General features: G+C 43.1%; 1 protein-coding gene across 2 annotated transcripts in view; it reads right to left on the bottom strand.

Annotated features, from left to right (window-relative positions):
* The window catches only part of adkb (adenosine kinase b), a 110,840-nt gene that overhangs the window by 3,984 nt on the left and 85,894 nt on the right, over window positions 1-20,962 (bottom strand). For both annotated transcript variants that reach the window (XM_030774183.1, XM_030774184.1), the window contains exons 8-9: window positions 11,375-11,410; window positions 6,795-6,909 (exon numbers count right to left, since the gene is read on the bottom strand). In XM_030774183.1, the coding sequence (XP_030630043.1) occupies window positions 6,795-6,909; window positions 11,375-11,410 (151 nt within the window). The remainder of the gene's footprint in view (window positions 1-6,794; window positions 6,910-11,374; window positions 11,411-20,962) is intronic.

Raw genomic sequence — 20,962 nt, 5'->3', positions numbered from 1 at the left:
TGTTAGATTAAATATTTTAATGAAATGTGTTTTTCACAATCTAGAGCGGAAAAGACACCGAAAGACAAGTGCAGTGCTAGGAGAACTCTGAGAATGTGAAAGAAGACTAACAAGGCTTTGAATTATGCTGGTGAAAGTAAAATTCAAAGACCTAACATCTGAAAATCATGCTGGACAGAGATATGAAAAAAAATACTGTGTATTATTAAGACATAGCAGTATTTACTGTAACAGAACAATATCTCACTGGGGTCCAAAAATGGGCAACATTTTGACTTATTCAAAAAAGACCCCCCTAAAGTTCTACCTGTCACAGTCAACGTTTTATTCATGGGTGGTGATACAAGCAAGCGTGGAAACTACAGGTAATGATTGTGCGCGATGTCACAGGTTCACGAAAAGAAAGAAAAAATGAAAGTCAGAAAAGTCACACAGGAACACTGAACAGCAGAGTGTTTTAGTACAGTCACGTTATGGTACAATGGCCCACATGCCTACATTCATATAGTAAACTGAGCAATTATGCTGTTCCCCCTTCACACAAACATACAACTCAAGAAAGAGGTACTAAACTATTATCAGTGCATCTGAAAATCCAAGTGTCTTCACAGGTTTATACTCGTTTTTATTTTTATTTCTTTCTTTATTTATTTTTCTTTATTTGCCATGTCTCATTCTCTCACATAGTCTAGCAGCATGTTCAGTGAAACACACACACACATACATTCACTCACCCTCTCGGTTCTCTCTTTCCTCACACACCCACACATGTTTCTCCCTTACAAACACCTCAAGAAGTAATTAAAAACAACAGGTATTTAATGCACTACTCAGGTTCATGAGGGTCCTCCACATGGGTTATTTCAACAGATTAACTGCCTGCACTTTTTGTAGGTCATGCTGGAGGAGGGCACCTGTTAAACTAACAAATATAATGCAAATGAAAAAAGCACAAGTATGATATCTGAGATCCTTGTGTACTTTGCCAGTATATCTTGACTGGTTAGTTACACTGCGTTCGCTGTGTGAGAGAGAAAGAGAAGGAAAGTCATACAGCTGACAGAATATCATGGAGTTTTCTGTGAGAGGGAGATGAGAGCTGAGGGAGGAAGCTGGTTTACCAGGGGCGTGGTCCTGATATAGAGCAGTTACAGAGGCCTCGTGTGATGTGCTGGTTTACCAGGGGCGTGGTCCTGATATAGAGCAGTTACAGAGGCCTCGTGTGATGTGCTGGTTTACCAGGGGCGTGGTCCTGATATAGAGCAGTTACAGAGGCCTCGTGTGATGTGCTGGCCCTGGGGTTTGCTCGCTTTCTCCTTGCCTCCGTGGGACTGGCCGTCAATGAGTCACTCCAAAAACACTGAGGAGGAATTGTCCAGGGCGTCATAACTATCTGTACACACGGGTCACACCCAGTTTAGGGACATAGCCAACACCACGAGGGAAGCAGCCCAGCAGGATTCCCATTGTGGACCAACACAGACACCCTTCACTGACCCCGACCAGTCAAAGGCCTGCTCTGTTACTCGTCTGCATGCTTAGATTTCTATCTCTCTCCCCATCTCAAACTAAAGCTACCTGAGGTGGAAAAAAATACACACACGCACATGAACACACACACACAAACACACCAAAAACAGGCTGAACCATGTGGATTTACTTAAAAAAATAATAAAAAAGAAAGAGAAAAAAAGGAGACACCCTTGCATCTGTGCTTATCCTCGTGTTTGCCTCTGGGTTTTGTACTCTAGTCACACGTCAGGAAACCAAGCATGAAGCACAAGTCCATCTTTCACAAGGGAAAAAAACTTCCATACTGTTGACTTGGAACAGGTTGCACTGGTGTTTAGACATGCATAAAACTGAATGTCTGTTCACACCCATCTTTGTCACCCTGAAGACCGAACTTGATACGATACAGCACAAACAAACAAGGAACAGCCACTGAGGTTTACGCTTTCTGCCCTGTATGGGAAAAACAACAGCTAAGCAAAACAAAACAAACAAACAAACAAAAAAAAAACGATAGACTAACGTGGTCCCGCAAAAACACCAAACCTGCCAGTTAAAATAACACAAGTCAAACTTCTACTACCTGACTGAAGTTTTCCTAAATCTCATAATCTAATGAGTGATTATTACGACTTCGACTGAGCCGTAGGGAAGCTGAATGGTTTCCAAAAGATGTATTTTCATGAAAAACAAACTAGCTAAATGTCTTTGTTTACTTTCTTTTTTTTTGTTGAGTTAAAACTCCACAGTGTCAGACACACAAACAAAGAGTGTTTATTGAGCAAACGTTATTTGCCGTGGAACACCAATCTCCTCATTCTTTGCAACTGCTATTACGCTCATATAAAAATGGAATAGGGTAATTGGCACCAGCAGAAAGCTTCATTTTGTGTTAATGTGAAACAACATGAGGATTGGCACGGTTCTTTCATGGTGCTAAAATGTTTGTTGCCAAGGCCATGTGCCTTTGTTGTCATTGGCTTGTGATGCGTCAGCAAACACTGGAACACAGTGTGGAGGTGTAATTTAACTCATTATAACTTTAATACATTCCCTTTACAGGATAACACACAGGGAAAACTTACACAGAGACACTGAATTAATACAAATTCCTCTAGAGCTTTGAAAGTGTTCAAAAAGTGTATGAACACACAGCTGCAAAACAAAAGTTTGGATCAAAACCTAATGATTCTCACACATTAAACCCCATTAGCAGTGCTTGAACAATAATAATTAACTGACTGAATGCTTTTAAAAAACAGCCTCTTTGATATGGGAACCACATTTGCATTCAAAGATTTTTTATGTTCTACCACTATACTTCCATTCTGCTGAAAACCACAGACGAAAACCAATGGTAACTGTTCCCACAAAATAGCTGGTGTTATCTGCAAACATTTCTTAAGAAGTTTGTACTTCTTGGTGCATACTTTCAGGAGGCAATACAGTCCCTCTGCCAAGTTCAAACATATCTTTGTTTAAATACAGTGAGCAACATATCAGTGCTCAATGAAAAATCCTTGACAGGCACATTTCAATGCTGATGATTCCTGAAACAAACAATGACTATTCTGAGTCTTGGGTTTTACCCAAGTTTAGTAGGTTACATTTTTCCCCTTCAGCTTTATCTTTACAGACTGATAAATGTTTCTCTAGATCTTTTGGCAGCGTAATAGGCAGATTATGACACTTAGAGAAAACATGACTCTCTGTCTTTCCTGGCAAGCACCCCAGTTTAGCAGCAAGTTGACATTTAATCTGTCTTCTTATCACCACAAACATCTCCATTCTACAGAACTGAAGACTGAGATTAAGTTCTATGACTAGACTTGTTGCAAAGCAATGCTCTGCTGAAGATAAAAATGGAAAGAGAGAGAGAGAGAGAGAGAGAGAATGAAAGCATAATCTCACAAGATTTCTTCTTTTTTCCACTCGATAGTGGGAAATGTTCCACAGGTTCCATTGTGACCTGTTAACCTCAGCATTTACTGTAATGACTTTCATTTCTGTCTGTCCTGAGTTTGTGAGCATGGTAAAATGAACGTCCCTCAAAAATGTAGATTCATTTCACACAGAACGGAACAACTCACAAGCAAACAGAAACTAAACGGCTTTCTGAGTAAAGATTGACAGGTGCAAGGTCTTTGATTCTCTCGAACAAAATGCTTAAAAAAACATTTTCACCCAAACAAACTGCTAGACTGGAATCGAGGAACTGAAAGCTCAGATCTTTAAGAGTGAATTTCCACTCTAAAGAATGAAACAATATTTATTTCTTGAAAGGAAATTGTAGGCCTTGAAGAATATATAAACCAGGAAGCTCTGAGGTTGATGGACCAAATCATTCATTTTCTTTCAGTGCTTTTACCTTCGATCCTGTTTGACAGATACAGTCCTGTGTTCTCCTCCATTCATTAAAGAGCGTGATAATGCTGACAGCACTCAAGCCGATAATTTCCCAATATCAAACGTCTCGTTTAAGAAGTGTAGGAGCGTAAACCACAACCACCCCTGCTTTTTTTTTTTCTTCAGATCTCTTTGGAACCAAGGCATACTTTTTGTTGAGCAGCTCCTGCTACCCCAGCAGAGACACACAATGACAGAAGTCAGGCACACTCTGTGCCCCCCCCCCCTCACCTCAAAGATACACTCTGACCCCCAGAGAGAAGGGACACTCCAGAGTGCCTGGTAAGGCCAAATCATCTCCTCATCTCTGATTAGAGGACCAACTGGCCTCCACCCCCCATAACTCCACCACTTCACCATAGCACCATCATCTATTGGATCTTTGTGGTGTTAGAGTTCAGAGCACTGCGCTCTTAATTAGTGCACTTAATAGGTGTATCAGCAGAAGTGGTGTGTGTAGTTCAGCTGTGTCAGTGACAGGAAAAACGTCTGAGTTCAAGCCTTCATTAAAACGTATTACGGGAGCCACAGGATAACGAGGCCCTGAATCAGGATTCAAATGAAAGCCGTTGGAGGTGGCGAGGGGTGGGGGGAACAGAGACCATAACAATAACAAATTGATGTCTTTCTCTCCCTCTAACAGGCTCTCTCTCTCTGTCTCTTTTTTTGTTGTTGTCTGCAAATTATCCAACAGGGTTAGGAATTGTGCTGTCTTTAATCACTGGAAAATGGTTTAATGTGACACGACGATGCTGGCGAACGATCAAACCCTGACGGGGGCGGGGTGGGGTGGGGGGTGGGGTGGGGGGGTGTGGGACGACAACAAATTGCAAACAAAAAGAGAGATCAAGTTTATTAGACCACATGCCTGGGGGAAATGAGAATCTTTAATTCTCGTTCTAACGCTGACATTTTTTTGGCTGCACTCAGAGACATATCGCTTCGTCTGTTGAAGCAGGTCCGCAGAGCGTCACAACTATCTCATCCATGCATGCCCCCCTCAGCAAATCCATCGCCCCCCCCCCCCCCCCCCCCCACAGGACCCTCCCACTCCAGGACATTCTCTGACATTTATCATGTTTGCCATTGTTAATGAAAGAAACACAATGTTTCTCAACCCTCCTCCATTCATCTTGTGTTTTATATAAAATTCGCAGAAGAATATGTTTTCTGTCTTCAGGAGAAATAAGCAGTGGGGGGGGGGGGGGTGGGGGGAGGTCTGAACAATCCATCACTGGCCAACACCTAGGGGAGGGTGGATTATTTCATCTGCCTTCAAACCTACAGGGTTGGAGAATTCCACTGGATGGCCTCCTTCGAAAAAAAAAAAAAAAAAAACAACACTCGTTGCTGCTCAGATCAACATGAAAACCGAGACACTCCAAAACAGTTTTGGTCTCTGGTGAAGAACGCTGAAGATACGGCAGCCTGAAAGCCCTTCATCCCCACTATACACAAATACACACACATACCCACACATAAACTCACTCACACACAAACAAACACACACAGACACAGACACATACACAAACCCACCCACACACATATACTCACTAACATACCCACACACACACACACACACACACACACACACAATGGATGATAAACAGGAGCTCTATCAAATGCACAGTGCAATGCATCAAATGCATTTTAACAGAAACAGGGTTTTTGGAGCATGACACATAACACAATGTCAGTATTTGACATTGTGTGTCTTCAAAGGCAGGCAAACTATAACAGAATCAGTGCTCTTAAAGAGACATAAACAGAGTGAGACCTGAGTCCTGTTTGAGAAGGAGGGTCATAGGTTAGGTTGGGATGGAAGGGTTCACACTAAACTGCTAATTGGTCATATTATTTTCATATGCACTTCACACAATAAAATTCCTATTTCAGTCATAGTCATGCGTGTAGTGCATATTAACTCGTGATAACCAGAGCCTCATAACACCTCTTGAAATCTTTTCATATTGGGTTATGCTGGTGTTTTTTTAAGTCTTAGGTACTTATAGACATTCATTGCAAGCCCCATAAGGGAACATTTCAGGACTGAAACTTTGAAATGAGGTCAAAGTGGATTTTCCCTCCTTTGGCTAAATTTTTCCCCATGTTTTTTTGAAGTCCTTGACAGCGTGGCTATGTATAGCTGTGTCTGCTCTGGCTTAGTCCCCTACTGACGTGTGATGGATCTGACGCTGTACCTGAGGCCGTCTCTCCTCTGTGACCCGCCCAGCAAAGGCAACACGGAGAGACTCCCCGCAGCTCTCCACAAAAGCCCAGGGCTCAGCGCGGTAATATGAGACCATCATCTCCGCTGTCTCCTGCCATCCCTCTCTCTCTCTCTCTCACTCTCTCTCTCTCTCTTTCTCTCTTTTAGGCCAACCCTGCTCAGTTACGATGACACTGTCTTTTAATACGTCCCAGCGCTGATAAAAAATGCCAATACAGCACTACTGGGACCAGAGTGAGCTGTAAAAGAAAGACTTGGCACTTTAGAAATCACAACACAACTATGCTGACTGGCATCATGCCTAATACTCAGCTCAAAGAAAAAAAAAGAAAGAAAATGAAAGTATATGACAGTTTCTTCTCTTTCATGGTGTCAGTGATAAACATGAGAAATATTCAGTGACACTCATTCAAAGACTTCAGTGTAAAAACTGCTCTAGAATGTTCTAGAACTGTTTGAGAATGTTCCTTTGGATGAAAATCTCTAAATATGACAAGGTTGTTACACGACAAAGGTGAGGAGAAGTGCAGTGGGTACAGTCCTGGTTCAGGATACAGAGCAACATGAAGACAGAGGTCACAAACATTGTAGTTCCTTTTTTTACATGCACTTAAGAAGAAAAAGGGGAGAAAAAAATGTTACCTACCAACGGTTGCCACAGTGTCATCTCTACCCTGAGTGAAAACCACAATTCTCTGCCTGCTCTTGTTAACTTTTGGCAGATTTTGGACCATCTTCGCAATCTCTCTGATGTCGTCAGTCTGCAAACAGCAAATAGAGGTAGCATGTTCAAATCAATCACAGGAAAATTAACTTAATAATAATAACTATGCATTTAATTATAAACTATAATCATCCAGTCTTGATTTGTTAGTATGAGCTTATATTTGCTCTTTCAAAAATATGTTTGTTTGTTTTTTAATAGTGATTCTGTGTGTCTGTTGCAACTACATCTCAGTTCCATTAAGGATGTGGTGTGTGTGTGTGTGTGTGTGTGTGTGTGTGTGCGCGCGCGAGAGTGTCTGTGTGTATACTCTTTCCTCCTGGAAGAAAAAAAAGATCACTGCTTTGGAACATCTGTGGAGAATGGTTCTCTAGGTGCCTGGAGACCAGGAGGTGTTTGTGTGTGTGTGTGTGTGTGTGTGTGTGTGTGTGTGTGTCTTTGATCAGGAGGAGAGTGGTGAACACACTCCCATCTGTCAGTGAAACTTTCGTCATTAACCCATCAGCATGTGCCAGGAACAGGTAGGGACATCTCTATCACTCTCTCCCTCTGCAACACTGGTTTGGCCTCTTTCTATCCTTTCTCCAGAGTGTTGGTTAAAAAACAAAAAACCCTTACAGAGCTGACTCCTCCGGGAGCTCACTAGTCCCCGTGCTGGGTTTGATTTGAAACAGCTTGACAGAAAGTACTTGCCCGGCCAATGGCTGATCAGTCTACCACAATAACGTGCAGTGAACTCTTTGGGACGTGCCATTTCTTTTTTTTTCCTTTTTCTTTTTTTTTTAGTATGACTGTTTTGTTTTGTCAAATGGAAAGTCTCCCCTGACAGGCAGCTGTAAAAGGGAAGCAACGCCTTGGTTCAAAATTCTAGTAACTTCTGAAGGTACAAAGAACACAAGTGAGTGTGTGTGACATTTTGGCATTGAACATGGGTCTTTGATAATGACTCAGAGAAGGAAACCTAGGGGTTAAAATCCTTTTCCAAGAGTGACCGGGTGGAAAGTAGTGAGTGTGGAGTCTTAACCAGCTGGGAGTGTGGAGTGTTAACCGGGATGGAACTCCGCTGGTGATGGGGGAAAGGGGTCTGCTGGTGATGGGGGAAAGGGGTCCGCTGGTGATGGGGGAAAGGGGTCCGCTGGTGATGGGGGAAAGGGGTCCGCTGGTGATGCTAGTGATGGGGGAAAGGGGTCTGCTGGTGATGCTGGTGATGGGGGAAAGGGGTCCGCTGGTGATGCTGGTGATGGGGGAAAGGGGTCCGCTGGTGATGGGGGAAAGGGGTCTGCTGGTGATGGGGGAAAGGGGTCCGCTGGTGATGCTGGTGATGGGGGAAAGGGGTCCGCTGGTGATGGGGGAAAGGGGTCTGCTGGTGATGCTGGTGATGGGGGAAAGGGGTCTGCTGGTGATGGGGGAAAGGGGTTCGCTGGTGATGCTAGTGATGGGGGAAAGGGGTCCGCTGGTGATGGGGGAAAGGGATCCGCTGGTGATGGGGGAAAGGGGTCTGCTGGTGATGCTGGTGATGGGGGAAAGGGGTCTGCTGGTGATGCTGGTGATGGGGGAAAGGGGTCTGCTGGTGATGGGGGAAAGGGGTCCGCTGGTGATGCTAGTGATGGGGGAAAGGGGTCCGCTGGTGATGGGGGAAAGGGATCCGCTGGTGATGGGGGAAAGGGGTCTGCTGGTGATGCTGGTGATGGGGGAAAGGGGTCTGCTGGTGATGCTGGTGATGGGGGAAAGGGGTCTGCTGGTGATGGGGGAAAGGGGTCTGCTGGTGATGGGGGAAAGGGGTCTGCTGGTGATGCTAGTGATGGGGGAAAGGGGTCCGCTGGTGATGGGGGAAAGGGATCCGCTGGTGATGGGGGAAAGGGGTCCGCTGGTGATGGGGGAAAGGGATCCGCTGGTGATGGGGGAAAGGGGTCTGCTGGTGATGGGGGAAAGGGGTCTGCTGGTGATGGGGGAAAGGGGTCTGCTGGTGATGGGGGAAAGGGGTCCGCTGGTGATGGGGGAAAGGGGTCCGCTGGTGATGGGGGAAAGGGGTCCGCTGGTGATGGGGGAAAGGGGTCTGCTGGTGATGGGGGAAAGGGGTCCGCTGGTGATGGGGGAAAGGGGTCTCCTCAAGATAATGAGAAGACAGATGAAAGAGAATGTTAACATAGTAATGGAAATCAAATATGAAGACAGAGCAATGTGGAATTTTACATCAGAAATATGTTCAATTCGGAAAACACTGAGACTCCAAACCCTGTTATACAGTTACATTTGCCCTGTCACAGCTGGGAATCGAACCCACGTCTTTTCAATCACTCTGACAGCTCCGAGCCCTGGGCTACTGTCAGGACAACACACCACAGTACAGCCAACAGGGTTAACAGCACTTGAACACTTCCCAAAAGTGTCTTCATTAGAATCATGAGACTTTATGAAGAGGGATGGACAATGCAAGGCTTTTGGTGAGAGCTAATGGGGAAGGTTAACGAAGAGGTGACAGCAGGCAACAGCTACAAGCCATTTGTCACAGGAAACCCGTTTTACCACCTGAGGTTGGACACACTACTGGTAGGAGAGTGGACCAGCTTTCCAACTGTCAAGAAGCTCAGCAGTTCCGTCAACAAACGAGTCTCTTGACATGATGTGTAGGCGGTATCAAACCGTTAAAAAATGCACAACACAACAGCCACCAGCAAAAAAAATAACAAAACAAATTAATAAATGTATATGTCTGACATCTATTACGATATGTTTGTTAAACGGAGAGAGAGAGAGGGAGATAGTAAATTACGCCTCATCTTTCACAGAGCTGAGGCCTGTACCATTTGAAAGAGATGATTATCGACACGATTAGTGGTCTGATCCAGAGATGCTCCAGCAGATAGCTATGACTAGCTGTCAGGGGACAGCCTGTTATCTTATGACTGAGGGAGAAGTGACTGGTTGTGATCATGTTCCTTTTCTGCACAAGGGACAATCAATAGTTGTAGTTCAGCTCAGCAATTGCACTCTCCAGCTCTGCTTGCATTTGATCATCTTAACCGGCCCACAGTAAAGCCCTCTTGGGGGGGTGGGTGGGGGGGTCCTCGAACTGGTGAATGAATTCATTCAGGGTGAGACCTCTGTCACAGGAAAATGGATGAATCATTTCTCCTGGATGCATCATCTTTTTTTTTTAACACAGATTTTCATACATAATGTGGAAAGCTACAAAGATACAGAATTACATGGAAATCAAACATATGCCTCATCTACATGAAAGGGGTGTTATAGCCTCCAATCTATAAAGACTTAAGTGGGAACACTGTCATTATCTGCAGGGGGAGAGGGGACACAAAAATAAATAAATAGGTAAATGAGTAAATAAATAAATAAAAATATCCCCAATTACCCCTGATAATTTGGCTAAGTGCTTTGTCAAATCAAGTAGACAGAGAAAATGCCAGTGAAGTAGTTAGCTCTGTAAGTGTCAGTGTCTCTGCCCTTTCTGCGTACTTTCACTGATGCTAGCTTTTTATCCCACTTCTCTCCCCCCTGGTTTTTTTCTGGGGTTTTTTTTTTCCTCCTCTCCTTAAGGCTGCCTGTGTCCTTACGTCTCTTTTGGGATGACAATTATTCACCTAGCATACCCAGTCCCACATTATGCAAACGCAGCGTTGCTATCAGAGAAGATCTAAAAAAACACTAATCTGAAGTCATGCAGCAGCAAAGCACCCTAAAAGACCCCAGAGAGAAATAAAGAAGGCGAAACGAGCGCTTCTTGAAGACTTGGGGGAGAGATGGCCCCTCTTACTAAATGTATATTGTGTATACTAACAAGCAGTGTAATTTGAATTAGCATAATCTCTTACCACAGGTGGTGGTAATTTAGCTATTAAAAACAGGGATGGGGGTTGAGCTTAGCTCAACAGCGTGTTCCTACACTGGAGGAGGAGAGAGAGCGAGAGAGAGAGGGAGAGAGGGAGAGAGGGAAAAAGAGGGGTATCAGCCTACGGTGTAATGACACTAATGAGGATGGCTTTTTAGCTCTGCCGGCTGACAAGCCATGCCATCGTCGAACGTCGCTAAGGATGGAGTTGAAACCATGCCCAGCTAACACCCCCCCTTTCCTACGCGCACCCCCCCCCCCCCCCCACTCCAAGTGCTCCCCCCTTCTCCTCTCCCCTCCCCTTCCCTTCGCTCTTCCCCGACTTCCCAAGAGGCTTTTCAAATTTCAATAAATAACATCTGTAGGCGATGCTGGGTGCAGACCTAGCAGAGTGCGTCATAACACCCGGGCTGGCTGAACAAAGAAACCATGACGACTGCCAGGTTGCCATGGCAACTGCTGCACGGGCCCTGGCGGGTATAATGGCACATCAATCATTGTCCAAAAAAGAACTTCATTATCAGTGAAAGAAGGAAAAAGAAAGAAAGAAAGAAAGAAAGAAAGAAAGAAAGAAAGAAAGAAAATAAAACAACAACTAAAAACATAGCAAAAATAATCTCTAAATCTTAGGAAGTGTTTAGTGGGGACTCACCTCAAAGCCTTCCTCTTTAGCAAATGTGGCAGCCTCCTGAAATGGAACACAAATGAACAGTTAATTACGATGAAACAGAGGATGGCGGGGGGACATCTTTCTCTCTGTCTCTCTCTCTCTCTCTGTGTCACTCACTCACTCAATCATTCTCACACACACACACACACACATCAGTCAGCTACTTATCTCAAGCTGTGCCCTGCTTTCAGAGAGGTTCCAGTCAATTCTGCTTTGCTCAAATCACAATAACCATCCAAAGTCCCACACCTGTTTGATCCACCTAGCCCTGCAGTTGGTCATTTTTTCTCTCCACCTGACCACAGACCAACATGGCAAGATTGGCTGAGCCACTGGTCCTTTTTTTTGGCAGCATGTCTATGTGTATTTTTACTTCCTCTTCTGCATATTTTTATGTAATGCTGTTGGGAGGGAAAAAGGGCCTTTCAACACAATTAAAAACTGGGTCAGATTGCGCATCACTGCCTGAAGTGCGTTCTTGTTGCTGGTGTTAATATACAGAGCAGTATCTCTATGATGTATGCTAAAATGGAGGAGGATTTGGCCGGGTGGCTGGTGACTGTGTAAGACAAAACTCTGACAGGAATCCCAGTCACTTCATTTCATTTCACCCTTGAGAGTGCGGTAGGTTGATGCTAGCACAGTGAACAATCCTCTAACCTGACAGTGTGACCCAGGGGGGAGACTTTGACATGCCTTTTAGAGAACTGAGCAGGGGGGAACCAAAAAAAAAGAGAGAAGGTAGTGTGGGTTGTGAATCCAGGGGTCCTCCAGGGGCCCTGAGTGTAATCAAGCTGGATCATTCACAAAGATAGGTTGACACTTGTATTTAACATCATCAAACAGAGTACAACATGTTCCACCCAGGAGCCTCAAAAACTCTACTCGTCAGCCAATAAAAACGTTCTTCTTAGATTTTAAACGGGCCAAGAGTGCTGATGACAACGCAATACTTGACGTAGCTCAAAAATTAACCTGAAAAAATTGCCCTTGAACACTGAGCACGCTGTTTCAAAGCTGTGCGTGTACATTTTCAACGCATGAGCCTGTGTGCAGATGTTTGAGCTGTGCTGTCTGTACTGGGAGAGCAGTGCGTCACATTAGCAGCACAAAACAGGCTGGACCTTTTCCAGCGTTGGGAAGGGTGATTAATTTGTCTGTCCTGTTAGAGGACGCTTCTGAAGGACCCTGTGTCCCTTCTGTTCCGCAACAACAGCAGGGCTAGCTGCGGACTCCCCTGGCTAAAACGAACCCTCTCCACTCATAGAGTTATTTCAAACTCACATTTAGCAGAACAGAGGAGTGGAGTGTGTTGCTGCTGACATTACACATAAAGAATTTTATTTCTTACATACTGAGCAAGAGAGACACTGGAGGCCTGCCTTCTCCTCTTCCTCTTCTTCATCATTATGACATCATCTCGCAGGTCAATGTTGAAACATATAAGATAACAAGGAGAGCTTTCAAATGTCTGTTTTCCACAGAGTAAAAGTCCCTGTTTAATATGAAGCTATCAAAATGCATGAGATGTCTCCGCTGTCGAAGCTTCATAAAAGCAAAGTGATATTTTTAGAGAGGGTTTAAGCTAATAATCCACAGCCCCAAACCAGGCAGGAGGGCCAAGCCAGCATTTCTCTCTCTGTCTCTCTCTCTCTTTTTTTTTGTTCCTGCCAAGCAAAAAGTGAGCGGGATATGCACACTTCACACAAAGCGAAGGATTTCTTTCATACCATCTCACTTTCTATTTTTACACAGGGGAGCAATGGGAGGCAGCAGGCACCAGAGTGTTTAAAGGGCTTTACACACTGCAGACTCAGAAGGACATGGGAATTTCCATTCAGTCTCTCTCTATCCCAAAGAAAAAAGAAAAAAAACAAGGATGTGAGCACTGAGTGAATATCAGACAGACAGACAGACAGACAGGGTTTTGTTTTGCTGGAAGGTTTTTCTTTCTAATGTGTGTTTCATGGGGGCAAAATGTTTTCTTGAAACCTGCTGGAACATAGCAGTTTTAGTGACGTCAATGACTCATGTTACCAAATTAAGTGAGTCGGTTTTAGAGGTTATTTCAAAGACATATCGAAATGGCAAATGACTAAACCAGTTTCCACCAGTCACAATTCCATAGAAAGTTTTGATAATTATGTGAGCACCACTGACATGTACTGCTCAGAATATCAAGCAAGTTGTCTTATAAAAATAAATAAATAAATATTTAAGGCAAACAAAAACAAAAACAAAAGAGTAAAGCACCTAAATTATCAAAAGACTGCATATAATTTATACAGATTAGAAAAAAGAGATTTAGCCTATGGCATATTTCCATAATAACATAAGCTTTGGGAGTGTGTGAGCTAGAGCATATGATACAGTGAGGTGAGGAGGGGGGGGGAAATCCTGTCCCAGGGTTTCATAATGACTGTAAATGAGAAAGCAGATCCCAGCACTAAGGTTAATAAAAGGTGATAAACTGAAAAGCAACCCCCCCCCCCCCCCACCCCCCCCGGGGCATGAGGAAAAATGACTTTGCTTGACCATGTCAGACAAAAATTCAATTGTGCTTTTGGCGTGTACACATGTGTGTGTGCGCGTGTGTGTGTGTGTGTGTGTGTGTTAGAGCATAGGGGAATTTGGCTATTGAGAACCTTGTCCCTGAAAAGTTATTTACCACAAAGGGCTGTTTATGTTTCCCCTTCTGGGGCATTTTACTGACTGGCCCTATTAGGTGAATGTGTACTGCAGCACACACAGAGTTTGACGAGAGGTTGAATCCTTTCTCTCAGACTGAAGCAAACACAACACACTTTCATCTCTCAAGGCGAGGAACTGGGAAAGGAGATTGACGCCCACTTTCACCATTTTACCAGTACATTCAATGACTGTAATAATGGCATAACAGAATAACTGCAGACTGACCTAAACAGCCACAAAACACACAAGATCAATATAAGGGTAAAGAAAAGCTTTTAGGGCAATTGTAATTGATGCTTAATGTCAACAGTGTGTTGGGTCAGGCAGGATCTAATTAAAAAAATAATCTTTCATTTTAGTCGTAGGTACAGTTTTTATGAAAAATGACTGATGCTTGTGTTTCATTGCAGAGGCCAGCGAAACACAGACTTAGAGAACTGATCACAGATAATCAACTGATAACCTATAAGCAGTTCAAAATATATAAGCTTTTGGGAAGAAGCCTCTGGTTTAGAACACCCTTCAGTTTAGACAATTCATGGAAACTTCTGAAAGTCTAAGTGGTGTGAAAACAGAGCTGTCAGCATGACGTGAGCTAACATCTTTCTTGCCACGACTCAGGTCAAAAAAACGGAGAGCTGGCATGATCAAAGCACGACCAACCAAGCAGGGCAACTTTAACCTTTCCATGGTTTGCCTTCTCTTGTTTGGCGACAACCAGGCAACACAAACAAATCATGTTGGGTAGCAACCAAGTGGCTTCACCCACAGCTTCCATCAGGTCAGTCGGTGGCTATTGTCTCACAGAGGTTCCATTATGAGGTCATTACACCAGCTCAGATGGTCACGTGTCCTTTTATCAGAAGAAGTAGAGACAAGACCTGATGGACCTTAAGCTTGCTGTGCTATCGCGGCAAAGAGGCAAAGTTAAGTGCTCCTTAACACATGGCTTGCATAAATACCACACTATACACATCTGTGTGTGAGAGAGAGAGAGAGGAAACAGAACACATAAACAGATTTTGTTGTACAGGATACAGCCTTGCTGTATAGGTGACAGGCTGTGTGGTTCTGCGTGATGCCGTCATCAGAGCTCTGCTCCCAGTAGGGCAGCTGGAGGAGGCATGGCTTTATAAGGGAAACCCAGTGGAAAGACACCCAGTGATGGGACTCTCCCTGGTTCTATGAAACTTTCACAGGAAGTGCTGATTTATGTGCGAAGTGTTTCACCAAAACTAAATGTGAAAAGGGGTTCCCCCCAGCCTCACATGTCTCATGTTTTCCTTGGCCAGCCAAAACTTGCCTCTCATCCTCTGCGAAATGAGGAACTAGTCAAACGACTGACTGCACACTAATTCCAGTTCCAGTATTGGCGTTAAACCTAATTTTACATCCAGAATCTATAAAACTTCATTAGATGCCAGAGAAGGTGACCATCCCAAGACAAAACTATCATTGCTTATTGTCAGCTCTGCTTACAATAAGCTCTTCAGTACATAGGGAGTACACATGCCTATAATCCACACACCTGCAGATAATCAAAGACATACTGTTCTAACTTGAGATATATATATATAAATATATACACACATACACACACACACACACACACACACACACACACACACATATATATATATATATATATATATATATATATATATATATATATATATACATATATATATATATATATATGTATAGGAGCTAACGCATAGACCATTAACTTGAATATACATATGGTGTATATATACACATTATGATCAATTTATTAGTACAAAAAAGGGTTGATGGGAGGTCAACCACAGGCATGTACTAATAACTAATGAAGAAATGCAGGTCTATGTGAAACCAATGACAAAGGATTCTGGCGAAACACAATGGCTGATTGACAGCCAGAGCTGACCCAAAACATGTGCACTGCACAGTCCTGTAAGACTGATGGAATAAACCTACTTTATGATGCCATCATAGGGGGTATAAAAGTTAACAGCAAAAAAAAAACATTTATACATGTTTACATGTGTTTCTCAATGACTCCTTACAAGTGTTGTTATGCACAGCACCTGTGACTTATATGGTAATAGTGTTGAGAGCCACCTGTGACTCATATGGTAATAGTGTTGAGAGCCACCTGTGACTCATATGGTAATAGTGTTGAGAGCCACCTGTGACTTATATGGTAATAGTGTTGAGAGCCACCTGTGACTTATATGGTAATAGTGTTGAGAGCTACCTGTGACTCATATGGTAATAGTGTTGAGAGCCACCTGTGACTTATATGGTAATAGTGTTGAGAGCCACCTGTGACTCATATGGTAATAGTGTTGAGAGCCACCTGTGACTCATATGGTAATAGTGTTGAGAGCCACCTGTGACTCATATGGTAATAGTGTTGAGAGCCACCTGTGACTCATATGGTAATAGTGTTGAGAGCCACCTGTGACTTATATGGTAATAGTGTTGAGAGCCACCTGTGACTTATATGGTAATAGTGTTGAGAGCTACCTGTGACTCATATGGTAATAGTGTTGAGAGCCACCTGTGACTTATATGGTAATAGTGTTGAGAGCCACCTGTGACTCATATGGTAATAGTGTTGAGAGCCACCTGTGACTCATATGGTAATAGTGTTGAGAGCCACCTGTGACTCATATGGTAATAGTGTTGAGAGCCACCTGCCAACAGCTTGATTAGCAGCACCCTTAACACGAATCTGGATGAGACGTTTTCCCTGTGATAGATATTCTACAGTACAAATACACTGTGATAGTTTTTCTACAGTACAAATACACTGTGATAGATATTCTACAGTACAAATACACTGTAATAGATATTCTACAGTACAAATACACTGTGATAGATATTCTACAGTACAAATACACTGCATTAGATATTCTACAGTACAAATACACTGTGATAGATATTCTACAGTACAAATACACTGCATTAGATATTCTACAGTACAAATACACTGAAATAGATATTCTACAGTACAAATAGACTGTGATAGATATTCTACAGTACAAATACACTGTGATAGATATTCTACAGTACAAATACACTGTGATAGATATTCTACAGTACAAATACACTGCATTAGATATTCTACAGTACAAATACACTGTGATAGATATTCTACAGTACAAATACACTGCATTAGATATTCTACAGTACAAATACACTGAAATAGATATTCTACAGTACAAATAGACTGTGATAGATATTCTACAGTACAAATACACTGTGATAGATATTCTACAGTACAAATACACTGTAATAGATATTCTACAGTACAAATACACTGTGACAGATATTCCACGCTACAAATACACTGTGATAGATATTCTACAGTATGAATAAGTACTGGCATTTTTTTAAAAAATTTAGATGTTTATGTGGGAGTGTTAACTATTTTAACAGGAAACATCCATCATGCCCTTAGCCTTTTGCTTCTATCATCTCTTAGTTGTATTAAAGTTGGGTTTATCTCTTTTTTCTTCTCCCTCTAATGAGTGTACGAACATTTGGCTTGCTCTGCTTCTTAATGAGAAACAAACATCTTTTCTGTCGGGATTTGCAAGCATCAAACAACGAGACAGAAAAGAAAAAGCTTTTAAAACAATCCAAAGCATTTGTGCTGATGAGATGAAAGACATGTTTAAATGAATTGGCCAGATGAAAACTGAGTGGACGCCCGTCGTTTGCTGTGTGCTGATGTGGCAGGGCATGTTGTCTTGCCAACAGCGATGTGCTGAAAACTTACCCAACCCTGGCTAGGTCACAGACCCCAGACACGACTAATATGTCAAATCCAGATCAGAGAATAAACATCCATGGGGCTTTTTTAAATGTGCAAATTACTTGGCATGATGCAGTCAAAGCAGCCATGTTAATGTAGGTAATGAAAACACAAATTCATGCAGTACATATGGAAACAATCAACAGGTCTGACTAAACGCCACTTTCAAAACATACTCCAGATGTAGTCCTCCTCCACATCTCTCTGTCTTTACACTATCTTTGTCTGAGATGGATGTTTCAACACAGATCAACAGGCCAGGCCGACAAAGTGCTTACCCTCATACTTTCTCCATTTTCATTTTTTTCTCCTTTGCAATAAAATCAGTTTTCACATTCCATATCCTTTGTCAAATAAATATTTTTTAAACGACTCTAGGGGCTTACTCCATAACTCATATTGCTCTGTAAAAAATGTGTCTGTAATTCTTAATTAGAACAGATAAATTCAATGTTTGACTTTCAGTCACCCTGAAACCAAGACAAAAAAATAATTCCAAAAAGACAAAAATTCCTCTAATTCATTAGTTTTGAATAGCAAAAAAGGACAAATGTTTAAAGTTGCAAAAAACCCCCAAAAACAAAAAACAAAAACAAAAAAAACACTGAGCACGTTGGAGTGACCTCTATAATGGTCTGTTGGAGAGTTTATCTGGAAAGCAAACAGTGGAAAACATGCCTGGGATAAAACACAGCCATCATCATTCAACAAAGGGCTTTACTTTCCCTCCATCTACACTGAAGTTGCAAAAAAAAAAAGGGAGGGGGGGGGCAACCTGCCATCTTTCCCCAGCATGCCGCTAGATCACACAGCAGAAGACAAAGGGTATACAGTGTCAGTCTACAACTCGTCCTTCTTTCTCCTGCCTCACACTGTCGTCCAGTGCTGTCTCCCACTGAGACAGAAACACTCTGGTCCCCACATTAGAACTGCGTTCTCTCTCTCTCTCTCTCTCTCTCTCTCTCTATCTATCGATCTGCTTCTGCCACAATATCTCTCCTTACATCCACAATTATTCTCCTTCAAGGCTACCTGACGCCGTTTCCTTTTCTCTCTCTCTCTCTCTGTCTCTCTCTTATCTCTTTCTGTCTCGTTCTCATACACAGTGTTGTCTGGTATCTCGTCTCCATCTCTGTGGGCTGGTTGCTCTTTTTTAACCCTGGCCGTTTGTGAAATGTGGAGGTTCTGAGGGGGGGCCAGATCGTTGAAGTCATGAGGTGGGCTTCTGTTATGAGGCTACACCTCTGAAGAGAGTGCACACTCATTCTCACAGGGCTGTGGCCGGCAGTTGGACTGGGACATGGCCTATCTCGGAACACATCAAAATTCAGTTGAAACTCAAGATGACCAGCGTCTAATCTGAGCCATGTCAGCATCATGTCTGTAGAAGCACATTTGCCCACATACTGGCCTCTTTTTTTATTTTTTGATTCTGATGAAACTCGCGCGTCAGTAGAAAAAGTAAATCTTGTTCTCCACAACCTGAGATCTTTTTGATTCTGATGAAACTCGCGCGTCAGTAGAAAAAGTAAATCTTGTTCTCCACAACCTGAGATCATTTTGATTCTGATGAAACTTGCGCGTCAGTGGAAAAAGTAAATCTTGCTCTCCACAACCTGACATCTTGCTCATGTTCCCCTTTCTCTTTTTTTTTTTTTTTTTTGCTATGTATTTGAAAAAAAGATGGAGACGTTCTCAAATGTCTTTTCCGTTGTGTTTGACATACACTGTGTCAAAGACAGTTACAATGACATGGACATTAGCACTTTGAAAAGAAACTACCCACTCTGTTCTCCTCTAATGCCTGAAAACCATACTCCACAGAGAGAGAGAGAGAGAGAGAGAGAGAGAGAGAGACGTTCATATCATGAGCCTCCACGCTAAGTGTGTCAGCGTGCGCATCACAGTCAGATATAAACACAGAGAGAGGTCAATGTCTCTTATATTTATAGAATTTCTCAGAGGAGAAGAGAAAAAAAACAGTCTAAAGGGAGACTATTAGAGTCTCTATATTAATAACCCCTGTTCTCCATCTCTTTGTTTCTGTGTGCCAGAGCGGAGGTGGTCCCAGAGCTGCAGAAATGGAGCATCTTCAGTCTGCTGAAGGGAAGCTGTCAAGAGGGGAAATGGTCAACAAGGGGCCACAGGCGATCTCCCCACCCCTCCAAATGCAAAACCCCCCTCCACCCATACACCCACCCCCTTCTCCTCTTCTTACTTTCGTAGCCTGAAGTATACTGAGTAACTTACCATCACCCACACATTCTGACAGTAGAGGAGCAAACACACACACACACACACACTTTCACACAGTAAACACAAAGGCACAGACACGCACACACGCGCACATTTTCACACAGCAAACACAAAACACACAGACACACACACACACGTCACCGTGGCGATAAACAGCCAGAGGCCTCGGCGAGAGATAAGGCTTCCTAGCAGTCAAACAAACAAAGCAGGATGAAGGATCCAGGAACGACGCAGAGAAAACACGTCCTCACTGCCCCTGCATCTCTCCCTCTCTTCCACAGTCACCCCTTAGCAGGGCTGGAAAAATCATTAAACTCTCACCCTCCCCCCTCTCTCTCTGTCTCTCTCACGCAGACACACACACACACACACAAAACCACACTCACATGCACACTCATACCACACACCAGTGTGTGGTGGCAAGGACATGTGTGCTGTGTGCAAGAGTGCACCCTTTCTCTCGTACTCTCTCTGTCTCTCTTTCTTACACACACACACACACACACACACACACACCTTCTGGAGAAAAGCAGGCTGATGGCCAACACGCCTGAGGAGTTTTTCAGAACAGTAACTCTCTGTGAAAATTCTTTTTTTCTCCCTTCACTGAAACCATGAAAGCTGATCCAGGGTAGGGGTGAGAATAAGCATGCCGGTCCTGCCATGCAAAAGAAAAAAAAAAAACGAAAAAAAAAAAAAACACTGGGCTCCTATGAAACATTCATAAAATACTTAGTGGAGGAAATCTTTGTCATTTCCCCTTGGGAGCTGAGAGACTAAACGGTCTTTAGAAACAGCTTGAGTAGAGAAATGAAGACGGC

This window comes from Chanos chanos, chromosome 5 (genome assembly GCF_902362185.1).
Source record: "Chanos chanos chromosome 5, fChaCha1.1, whole genome shotgun sequence".
NCBI classification, from domain to species: Eukaryota; Metazoa; Chordata; class Actinopteri; order Gonorynchiformes; family Chanidae; genus Chanos; species Chanos chanos.
This window is presented reverse-complemented; position numbering and strand designations above follow the sequence as displayed.